This window comes from Ceratotherium simum, chromosome 28, assembly GCF_057802395.1.
Source record: "Ceratotherium simum simum isolate JZ-2026a chromosome 28, ASM5780239v1, whole genome shotgun sequence".
NCBI lineage: Eukaryota > Metazoa > Chordata > Mammalia > Perissodactyla > Rhinocerotidae > Ceratotherium > Ceratotherium simum.
The window spans coordinates 21369374-21381905 of record NC_141927.1 but is presented as its reverse complement, the minus strand read 5'-3'; the positions used below and the strand labels follow the sequence as shown (position 1 = coordinate 21381905).

Below are 12532 nucleotides of genomic sequence, written 5' to 3'. Positions count from 1 at the left end.
ACTTAACTGTCACAGCATGTATTTTAATGTAGAGATGTCAACATCATTCAACCCTAACCCTTTTAAAAACAGATTTTTCATACATTTAAAAAATATATATTCTGAGAATAAAATTGAATAATTCCTGTTGACAGAACTATTAGAGGCCGTTTTATCTGTTACAGTAATAATTTTTCCCAAGCAAGTTATAGTGTAGAATAGTTTTAAATTAGATACTATATTGTTAAAAGAAAAATTCACTGCAAAATCAGTTTGGCTAAAATAAGGCCTATTGCTAATTGAACTTAAGATGTTTTTTGATTCTTTGTCTGAATTGTTCTGCTTGTTCAGAACTTTCAAAAGGTGGCAATTTGTGGTATTAACAGGAAAGATTGGCATGCTATTTGATTTAATGGTGGCTTTCTTTTTGGAAAATTAAGTTCACAGAGTTCTTACACGTGAATCTTATTCTATGTTGTGTTCTTTACTAACCTGTAAGAGCTACTTTTACAAGATATGCTAATAAAATAAGGTGACTCATTTTGAACAAACATAACAAAAATGTCACTTTGGAAAACTATTTATATGCTGTACTAGTACTGCTATTACCAAAATACTTTTTAGAACCATACCTTTGGCATTAATTGTTTTTAAGACTTTAGTATATTCTGCTAAATACTCTCAATGCTGGCAAATTTTTATTCTTTGAGGTTGGAGTTGAATTTTTCGTGTGTGTGTGTGTGTGAGGAGATCAGCCCTGTGCTAACACCTGCCAATCCTCCTCTTTTTTTGCTGAGGAAGACTGGCCTTGGGCTAACATCCGTGCTCATCTTCCTCCACTTCATATGGGACGCTGCCACAACATGGCTTGACAAGCGGTGCGTCCGTGCGCGTCAGGGTCCGAACCGGCGAACCCCACGCCGCCGCAGTGGAGCACGCACTTAGCCACTTGCACCACCAGGCCGGCCCCAAGGAGTTGAATTTTTGAAATACTCCCAAGTCCCTTGCTGCTAAGGCTGGTAAATAAGGGAAGTAATTGATCAGAAATTTATTATTTATTTTTTTGGCCTCCCAAATAAGGTGAGATTCTAAAGCAGAAATTGCTAATCTAAGGAGTTCCTGAATTGGCTTAAGAGAATCAGTAAATACCCTGAATTAAATACAGAAAGGGCCATTTTATTTGTTATTTTTTGAGCCAGAAATTATGGGCATATCATTGGATATGTGACATTATCTACATATTTTGTAGTGTTATGAACATCTACTTTAAGTTTTTGATTCTGTTAAGATCTTTTATAAAAATACTTGAAGTTTTACTTAATTGAAATATTTCACATTTATAAACTATACTTGGATAATTATGGAGACAATTAAGTAGGTCATGTGCTTCCAGTTTTCAAGGAATGGTATGATCCCAGAAAAAATGTCATCCATACACTATAAAGCTAGCTTGTAAAAATGATCTGTCTGCAGTATCTGATAATATGTTGCTTGAATAGCCAAATTCACTAGTACACTTTATACTTAAAGATTTTTGTGCAGAAAGACACTGCGATTGGTTATTCTGAAGGTGTGCTCTGCAAAAGTTGAAAGAATGTTTCAATGGTATTTTAATGAATAATACAAAAACTTCCTAAATTATGAGTATCAATATCTTAATTGCATGCTGCCCAGCTCCCTCGTGTTTTATACTCTATCCCTTCTCCTAGGTCAACAGCTCTTTCCTGGCAGTGAAAAAATCTGACTTCTTTTCTTCTGCCCTCCTCAATAACCTTTCCTCACCCCATTTTCTGATCTACCTTCCAACTCTTTTAACTCCTTATAATTCATAAAATTCCATTTCAGGAAAGAGTCTGTTTAATTTTCTTTCTCTAATGAATGTAAACTCCTTTTTTAGTTACGTTAAGAAATTCTTACCTTCTGATCTTCCTCAGGCCTCTCCTAAAAGTTAGCTGAATTTTGTGTCTATTTCCTCATCTGTGTCTTACTGGTAAGGCAGGGCAAATGGGAAACTGTCATAGATGAAAAAAAAGTGTTTAACCAAAGCATAATAACACGTTTCTCTGCTATGAAAATGGAAACTGAAAGTTATGTAGACTATGCTCAAGTAATATATTCCACCTCTGAATAACAGTCATCACAGTCTTCAGTTTACCACTAAAATTCCTGCCTTTGTGGGCAAGAGTAGAACTAATTCTGTTGTTTCTTCTACTTCCCAAAAAAGCTCACTCTAATGGACACTGTTGGTTTCCCACCCAAATCCATTTCCTCTGACTTCTTGAAAGAGCACCCGTTTTTATCTGGGTTACTGGTCTGTAGAGCCACATACTTAATGGAGGCTGTGCTCTTTCAGCCTCCGTAGGTGAATAATGATTGTTTACGCCAGTGTTGATGGGCTAATTTCTCCTGCTAGTTACTGTGGAAGCAGGACTCTTGACCTAATCTTGGTCAATGGGAGTTGGAGGAGAAGTCTGCTGGGGAGCTGCTGAAAACATATTCTCAGTAATAGAAAGAGATATCTCAAAGGAAATGCCTCTCTTACGTTTTGGATATTGTTGTGTTACGTGTTACGTTTTGGATATTGTTGTGTTACGTGTTACATTTTGGATATGGTTGTGTTACATGGGACATCTGGAACTGCTTGGATCATGAAGGAAGACAGGCTGACTACTGGCTGTGGTAGAGCAGAAAGAGGGAATGTCTGTGATAATACTACAGTGCTGAATTAACCAGCTCTGGGACCTTCCTGCCTCTGGACTTCTTGCTGTATAAGATTAATAACCCCTCACTGTTTAAGCCACTTTCAGCCTGGTTTTTCAATTACGTGCAGTTGAAAATATCCCAAGTGATACTCACTAATCCCAATATTTAAAGATTCTTCAGAAGTGAAGCTGTTAAGTATTTCTCTGCATTGTACCTGCAATCAAAGATATTAAAGTGATGGTCTTTACAGTTATCATCCTAACTATCCTGGTTTCTCTTTTCTCACAATATCTACTGTTTATTTCCTTAGCTCTAAAACAACCTGGAGCTATGTTGTAAATGGTAATTATTATCCGTAATTAACTACATAAATTCCAAGTTATACAAATAGTAATCCTTCTTTATTGCCTTTTATTTAGAGAGATCAGCTCTCTCAAGTAAAGGACTTCTGCATTCATTTTAATAATAATTACTTGAGGGGCTGGTCCTGTGGCTTAGCGGTTAAATGCGTGCGCTCCGCTACTGGCAGCCCGGGTTCGGATCCCGGGCGCGCACTGACACACCACTTCTCCAGCCATGCTGAGGCTGCGTCCCACATACAGCAACTAGAAGGATGTGCAACTATGACATACAACTGTCTACTGGGGCTTTGGGGAATTAAAAAAAAGGAGGAGGATTGGCAATAGATGTTAGCTCAGAGCCAGTCTTCCTCAGCAAAAAGAGGAGGATTACCATGGATGTTAGCTCAGGGCTGATCTTCCTCACAGAAAAAAAATAACAATAAGGAAAGAAAGGGAGGGAGGGAGGGAGGAAGGAAGGAAGGAAAGAAGGACCCTACTACCAATGTTAAAAAAGAATAATAATAATAATAATAATAATAATAATAATTACTTGGTAATTCTGGTGCCATTTGTATTTTGTATTCAGTAAGAAAATCTAATTTGGGAGTTATGTTTATCAGAATTGCTTTTTTCTTTTTTATGCTGGTACTACTAATAGTCTTAATGAAAGAAGTCTTGAACCAGAAATCAGGAGATACTGATGTGTCATTAACTGGCAGTGCAACCTTGAATGTTCATGTAACCTTAATAGGCTTTAGGACCACTGAAGTGAGAGGATTGACTGCCTCACTGCCCTGCCCAACTGTGAAAGCGTGTTGGTTCCTCAATGTAAGCACTCTCTTAGAGATAAAAGACAAATGTATTTGAGCAACATAAATGGAAGCAAGCAAAAGTTATTGACACTGGGAAAAGCAGCATGACTTAGGTGAATGGAAGCTTTGTAGTCAGACTGTCCTGGATTCCGATTCTGGCTCTGACACGTGCTAGCAATATGACCTCTTGGCAAGTTACTCAGCTTCTCTGAGCCTCCACTTCCCATCTGTAAAATCAGGAATTGTGATTTCTATCGTGCAGGATTGTTGATATTTCAGTAATATGTATAAACATTTCTTAGAGTATCTGGCACATAGTAAGCATATGACACGTTATATTACTACTTCCCACTGCGTAGAATCAGTGTGCTTGGAGCCTTTGCCTCTGAGCCTCCATGCTTCTAGCCAGCTGATTGTCTATGAATCCCGCACAGCCCACCTACAGCTCATTTGTCTCTGGCAGGACCGCTGACTTTCCGTTCAGAAAGCAAGTCCATTCCAGAGAGTTAGTTTCTTCACAAATGAAATGTACCTATTGTGCAGGATTTTTGGACATAACACATGTAAAGAAACTAGAATATTATCTAGCACACAGTAGGTACTCTGTCAATGGTAGTTATTTTATTTTTATATCTTAAAAATAATAGTGCCAATCTCCATAGTCTTTAAAAATTGTTTTGGAATTTTCTTTTGCTGCCTGTCCCTGGATGCTGTTGTTCTTTCTGATTGCCCAAAAACCTTTACCCTTATACCTTGGAGAGAGTGCTATTGTATAGTTTCCTACTCTATAGCTGTTAAGTTTAACTCCTTGCTTACAGTTATAAAATTTTCTCCCCAAGCCTAAATTGCATACCTTTCTTTCTATAGATTTCACTGTCAGCTCATAAGGACTCACACACAAACTTAATAACATAACAAATTTGTTATGAGAGGATATATGTATGTGTTTTAACCTGTCCAGTGTTATATTTTTAAAAAATAGATCCATTGCCAACATTTATAATTTGAGATTTTTTCATTAAATTATCCAAATTCCAACATTTTTTATAATAGCCTTTATTATTTTGAGCAGTTTTAGATTCATAGCAAATTGAGCAGCAAGTACAGAGATTTCCCATATAGCCCTTGCCCCCTCCAACTTGTCTTTTAAAATAGAAAGATCTGGCAGCAGTTGCCACACAGCAACATGTGCTTTGAGCTGAACAGTAGCTGTTCCCTTTTCTGGGCTGCCCCTTCTCCAGTTTACCTGTTTGCAGTTACTCCCCATTGTACCACAGGCAACTGCCTTCATTCATGTACATTATCTAACTCTTATAGGTATTTGAGATTAAAACTTCCTTGTGGAAGGAAATCACCTTAACTTGTTGCAATAAAAAATTCTATAAGAATCTGCTATGCCTTAGCCTTTTGAAGCTACAGAAATCTACAAAATGTCAACATTTTGACTCTATAAATGGTCATTGAGCTCTTATAGTGATGTTTAAAATTATAGAAATCAAACAATCCTATAATTAAGTGAATTTTAATTTGATACATTAAATCATGTAGTCTAGGGCTGGCCCTGTGGCTTAGCGGTTAAGTGCGTGCGCTCCGCGGCTGGTGGCCGGGGTTCGGATCCCGGGCGCGCACCGACGCAGCGCTTCTCTGGCCATGCTGAGGCCGAGTCCCACATACAGCAACTAGAAGGATGTGCAACTATGACATACAACTATCTACTGGGGCTTTGGGGGAAAGAAAAATAAATAAATAAATAAATAAATAAATCATGTAGTCTATTTATAACCAGTGATTAAAAGTTATGATTGCAGAGTATACGACACAATAAAGCATGTTACCATTTAAGAAAAATTTTTCTACATTGTAACAGCTCAAGTGCTATCTCTAGTTAATTTTCCCGTTAGTAGTATCAGACCATACCTGCTTTTCAAAAATAAAAGGTTACCACACAGGCAGTCACTTCTCCATTGCTAGTTAAATCCAGGCACATCTACCCCTCCCCTCCTACCCCTGAACTCCTTCCAGGCTGTCTCTGCTGTCTACTTATCTAAGCCAAAAACCTGGTCATTCTGTTTTTCCTCAGTCTTCCATCCCTGCTACTACTGGGTTCTAACTATTCTCTCTGCCTCCAATCTTATTCCCTTAATTTTTCTTCCACGTGGCCACAGTCATCTTTCTAAAATTCAAATTTGACCATGTTATTCCTTTTAGTATTTTCCTGACTCTTGCCCAGAAAAGTCCAGCCTCATTAGCTTAATGCCTGGTTGTCACAGAAGATGATGATGTGAATGATGGAAAGGTGTCAACAGACAGAGAAGATGTAAAGTTTCTTTAATGACAAAGGATATGGAGACTTTTAGAGACTTGGTGTTATTTCATATCTGAAGCTTGTCTAATGGTCTTTCCTCTGTCTAGGATGTCCACTTCATTTCCCTGATTCTCTTTCCTAGGTGTTAACACTTACTTGACTTTTAAATGTAGCTCAGATATTATTTTTTTCCTGGAAGACCCCTCCACCCCTACCCGTGTTTAGGTTGAGTGCTTTCTTCAATATTCCTGTAGCTCTTGCACATCTCAGTCATTATCCTATGTGTTCTACAGAACACTATTCAAAAAATACTGTAAAATAAGTGGTCCATGTTGAACAGATTTAGAAAACAAAGTCAGGCACTTTAGAATTTCTCAAAGCATTTAATATGCTAAAGTGCATCAGTATTCTCCAAGAGAAGGATATAGTATGAAGCATTTTCCAAACAGAGTACTGAACCATATTTTTGAGCTGTTTGTTTCAGATTTCTTAATTTTTCATTTTCATATCAACCATTGTGTGTGAGTGTGTGTGTGTGTGTGTGTGTGTGAATGCAAGTGCTGTTTTCTTTTGTTCCTCTGAGGATATTAATTAAAAAAATTTATAATCTTCTTTTTGCTCAGTTAACTGTTTCCTTGAGTTTTGTGTTTTGGGCTTGCTGAGTTTGGTGCATGCCTTGCATTATTTTGTTTTATTCACGCCTTTTTGACATACTCATTTCTGTATTGAGATTCCTTGTTGACTTGTTTGTGGATATTTAACTGTTTATCATAGCCCGCCTCAGGTGATGAATGAAAAGGAATGACTTGCTCCAGTTTGGAGCAAGATAGTAGTTGTCATCTGGAAATGGAGGCTTCCTGGGGGCCATTAGCTTCCTAAGGCACTACTGCCTTAGAGGCTACCTCACTGTGTTATTCTGGGTGCAGGTATTACTGCTGTCTGCTGAAGAGAGCAGAGTGCTCTAGCCTACCTACTGTTCCACATGTCTCCCCATTCACTACTCTGAGAAATGCTCCTGCCCAGCCCTCCTGATTGGATTTGCATTGTTTTGGTTCAAGGGCTTGGAGGACCTTCAGACTGCTCCTAGTTTGCACTGGTCTTATGTTTTGGATGGTTGTTAGTTCCTGTATTTACTTTCTTTTTCTTTCCTTTTTCCGTATTTTCACCCTTTTCCTTAAATCTAATCCCATTTTTTTAATCTTTCAGGGATTCCTCAAAATTTCGTCAGCTTATGGTACTATCTGCTTTCCAGCACTGTTATAGATATGCTTTTTAAAAGTCTGTTTTGATATTTCCTGGAGATTTAGTTGGGAAAGGGAAGTTATCTGTTCTCCATCTACCATCTTTATCTAGGCATCTGAATCCTTTACTTGCAAGGTTCACCTATAAACATTCCTTGAATTACCCTACACTGTGGGAAAGGCATGATGTCAGTATCTTGAATTGCTCTTTTGTAGTCAGTTGACTTTCTCTTTATGCTGTGTGCCCCTTCAGAGCAAAGACCACCCTATATTCATCTCTATTTCCTTTCCTTTCCAGCAAGCTGCTGGATATATGGTAGCTGTTTAGTTGAACCAAGTCTTATGAAATCCAGGTTTACACAAGATATGAAGTAGGAGATAAATGATTGTTTGTTCTACAAAAGGAATCTTTTAACTGTAACTTGTGTGTCTATTGCATTTCAAGGTCTATTTGTTTATAGTCTGAGGGACTATCAAAGAAATGAGGATGCCAGTTAATCACACATTCTGACTAACAAAGTTATCTGTTGTTTCAGCTGTCTTTAGTCCCAAGCAGATTCAGAACCAGGGAGGTAAAACCATAGTAATTCATTTCACTCAGAGAAACTAGAAAATAAAATTATTAATGGAAAGTTATTAAATTTTCTCTTCTGGTGGATTATAGTATTCCTTTATTTATTTATTTTTTTTAAAGATTTTATTGATTTTATTTTTTTCCCCCCAAAGCCCCAGTAGATAGTTGTATGTCATAGCTGCACATCCTTCTAGTTGCTGTATGTGGGACTCGGCCTCAGGATGGACGGAGAAGTGGTGCCTCGATGCGCACCCAGGATCCGAACCCAGGCCACCAGCATCGCAGCGCGCGCACTTAACCACCAAGCCACAGGGCCGGCCCTACAGTATTCCTTTAAAATAGGTGTGTGTGTGTTTACATTCAAAGTAGTACCACCTGTCAGCATAAAGATATGGCTGTAAGAATATTTACCATAGTAAAAATTGGGAACACTCTAAATATCTAATAGAGAATATGTTAAACAATATGCTAGAACATTATGCAGTATTAAAAAAAAGATATTGTAAAATAGCATTTACTGATTTAGAAAGATAATCACAATAACTTATTGAGTGGGAAAAGAACAAGTTACAAAATTGTATATACAGTATAATTGTATTTTCATTTTAAATAAGGCTGTGAATGTGGAAAGATTAAAAGGTTATACACCAATATGTTAGCAGTGGTTATCTTGGGGAAATGAGATCCTGAGTGATTTTTATATTCTTTTTGCATATTCTTTTTTTTCAGTGAGAATGAATTACTTTTAGAATAAGTTTTTTAAACATCATTTAAAATAGCAAAAAGTTCAAAATCACATTTGGGGTGAATATTCAAGGAATGATTCTTATTTTAGTTAAGTAAAATAAGTATCTGCCATTTTGTCTAATGTAGCTAGTGTAGGGAAAGAAAAGTTTTTCTCCACCCTCTTAAGGTCTCTGGCTGGGTCTGAAAATTAAACTGATAAAGATTAACGGGAGAAAAGTATACACATTTATTTAATATAAGTTTTACATGACACAGGAGCTTCCTGAGGAAATGAAGACCCAAAGAAACAGTTCGACCTGAGTATGTTATGCTAGGTTAGATGGAGAGTGGACAGTCGTGGAGGAATATGATGGGTTAAGGAGTATGAGATAATTGTAGTAAAGAAGTGGGGAACTTAGCAAGACCTGTTTGTTAGGATTCTTCTTGGTGTCCCTTGTCTTCGGAGATAAAGATCTCCCTTTCCTCTTGGTGTAGGGAGAGCACCTCTCACATGAGGGTTTTATGACCTATTTCAGGGAAGAAGGGCGAGGCGGAGGAGGAGCTCGGAGTAACCTTCCTGTTTCTGCTGTTTTGTCAAACTCCTTCACCTTAAAGTAGCCAAGGTGCCATATTTTGGGGTAGTGTGTCCTGAACCCCATCAATTGCCATGATTAACTTGTTTTGGAATTTGTTAATGATGGTTCAGCTCTCATTAATATTACAAGTATTACCTTCATTTATCTTTGATACCTCATTTGTGAAGGAAATTTGTCAAAAACTTTAATAAACGGGGCCGGCCCCATGGCTTAGCGGTTAAGTGTGCTTGCTCCGCTACTGGCGGCCCGGGTTCAGATCCCGGGCACGCACCGACGCACTGCTTGTCTGGCCATGCTGAGGCGGCATCCCACATACAGCAACTAGAGGCATATGTAACTATGACATACAACTATCTACTGGGGCTTTGGGGAGAGAAAGGGAAAAAAAAAAGGAGGAGGATTGGCAATAGATGTTAGCTCAGGGCCGGTCTTCCTCAGCAAAAATAGGGGAAGATTGGCATGGATGTTAGCTCAGGGCTGATCTTCCTCACAAAAAAAAAAAACAATTAAATGTCAAGAATATAATTGTGGGGACAATGAATTGAACACTTCTCGCCAATGATTTAAGTAAAAATTATTTTAATCAAATTCACTTTATTTTCCATAAACATTTTCTATAAAAAGTACAATGTCTGAAAAACTGAGTTAAAACTGTAATACTACAAAATTAGATAGGCTCCAACTTGGATGCATGTTCTAAATGCTTATTTAATAATAGGTTAACATATCTTGAGCAATTCTTATGGTATTATGTGGAGGGCTTTACATGCATTATCTCATTTAATCTAACATCTCTTCTAGGTAGTTAGATACTTTTAACATCTCCATTTCCCGTTTGAGAGGAAAGGCTTAGACAGGTTAAATATCTTGCCCATGATCACACAAGTAAATAGTAGAGGGAGGATTTGAACCCAGAGAACCTCACTTAAGAGGTCATGCCCTTAATCACTAAGATGATCTGCTTGAACTGGTAGATGCTTTTGTGACCAGTATTCCCTTGAAGCAATGACACCTTAAGGTCCTAAGATACCATAGAGGAATAAAAAACTTGAGCTATTTTATTGATTATATGGTGTTCATACAACTGAGAAGGCTGTCAGTATCCTAGTCTAAACCTGCTCCCCAAAGAGAAACTTTCATAAAAATGTGTAAGTCCTAATTTTGAATATCTTCTTTTTTTGTGTCTGAGGAAGATCAGCCCTGAGCTAACATCTGACAATCCTCCTCTTTTTGCTGAGGAAGACTGGCCCTGGGCTAACATCCGTGCCCATCTTCCTCCACTTTATATGGGACGCCGCCACAACGTGGCCTGACAAGCGGTGCGTCGGTGCACGCCTGGGATCCGAACCCCGGGCCGCTGCGGCAGAGGGCGCGCATTTAACCGCTGCGCCACGTGGCCGGCCTCAGAGGTTTTCTAAAGCTATTAGTTGAAGCAACTAAAAGAACAAAAAGTAAATCATTATGAAAATGCTAGATCTTTCAAAGTATTCCTACTAGAAAATGTTTCATATCCATTTGAATATTAAGCTTCCTCTCAACCTTAATTCAATGCTACTTAACATTTTTCTCTTTGGAAGTATTATGAGTGTTAGTTAGAATTCCAAGTGAGCCTCCAAAAGATTTAGTTGGTAGATTATAATTGGAAGAATGTGTGCCTGCAATTAACAATAAAATCCTGAATGTAGAATGTTAAAGTATAAGGGACTTAGTTGGTAAGTATATTCAGCTGCTAGTAACAAAGACTCCCAAAATAGTGATTTAAACAAGATAAAAAGTTTCTTTTTCTCTCATGTAGAAGGAATTCATTTTGACCATTTTGTAGTCGTCAAGGACCCAAGCTGTTTCTTTCTTGCTGCTTCGCTCTCCCCAGGGCATGGCTTCCATGCTCAGGGTCTAATATGGCTGTTAGAAGTCCAGCCAGGAGGTCCCGGCAGGAAAGGCAGATAGACTCAAGGGCAAATGTTCCCCTTTAAGATGCTATCCTAGAAATTCTAACCCACAACTCCCCTATATCTTACTGGCTAGAACTTAAGTCTAGAGCAACAACTAGCTGCAAGAAAGGCTAGAACATTGTTACTCAGAATAAAATTGGGCTTCTCCTACTTAGGAAGAAAAGGAGTATGTGTTTTTGGAAAGCAGCCAGCAGCGTCTGTCGTAAGCTATGGAGACACCTCATCCAGACTTCTAAGTTTCAGCTCTTAAGACCCAGACTTCACAGCTGTCTGTACAGCTGGGTAGTGGCAGAGTTATAATCAGAACCTAGATGTCTTGCTGACCTGTATTAACCCGAGGGCTCACAACTGCTTCCACTAATGATGAATTAGATAAAGTGATAATGAATCAATCTAGCATTAATACAAGAGTTTTTCTTTGCCGCTTCGCCTCAACATCTATCCCCGCCACACACACACACACGCTTGTATCTCTTGGAGTGTTATTACCTGCTTATTTGAGAAACCTTTTGATGATCATTTTTCCCTCAAGATAAAAGTTATATTGGCTGTCTAGATTCTGTGATTAAAAGTAGTTTTAGTAGGCTCTAAAAACATTTAACATCTGTTTTTAACATTAATGGTTTTATAACTTCAGGTAAATTTTTTTCTCAATTTTCTTCTGCAGTATAGCGGAAATACAGAAAGATGTGGAATACAGGTTGCCATTCACCATAAACAACCTGACCATTAACATTAATATGTGAGTATTATATCCTGTTTTTTCACATAATAGGACTTAAAAAAATCTTATTACCTCATTTCTTAGTTTTAAAGTGAACTTATTTCAGATATTCCCTTTTTAGTAACTACAATTTATCAAAGTTACACAATTTCATGAAATAAAAAAATTTTAAAGACATCATTGTAATGTATATTGCTGTAAGAAAGAAACTACAAAAGAGGAAATGGTAAGAAAAACTATAAAAGAGGAAATGCAATAGAAAGATATAATAATCCTTAGTACCATAATCGTTTTTATTGATTTGCACTGAAGTCTTAGCTGGTGATAGGCTGCAAGAGTAAGAATGATAATGAATCAAAGGTATCATGTTTGGAAAACCATTAGAGATATATTCACCTTTACATCAGAAACAAATTAAAATATTCTAATTTTCAGCGACCGATATATCAACCAGAACGTTCAAGGCTGAATTTGATCTGCTGATTATTTTTAAGGAAAAAAATTAAAAGTTAAAAATATCATCATGAGTTTATTAAGTTATAAAGAGGGAAGGTTGGACAAAGTGATTACTGAAGTACC

The 12532-nt window shown here is 37.6% G+C and overlaps 1 protein-coding gene across 2 annotated transcripts in view; it reads left to right on the top strand.

Annotated features, from left to right (window-relative positions):
• The window catches only part of VPS37A (VPS37A subunit of ESCRT-I), a 42044-nt gene that overhangs the window by 1188 nt on the left and 28324 nt on the right, over positions 1-12532 (top strand). For both annotated transcript variants that reach the window (XM_087418447.1, XM_087418446.1), the window contains exon 2: positions 11897-11971. In XM_087418447.1, coding sequence (XP_087274573.1) covers positions 11897-11971 — 75 coding nt within the window. The remainder of the gene's footprint in view (positions 1-11896; positions 11972-12532) is intronic.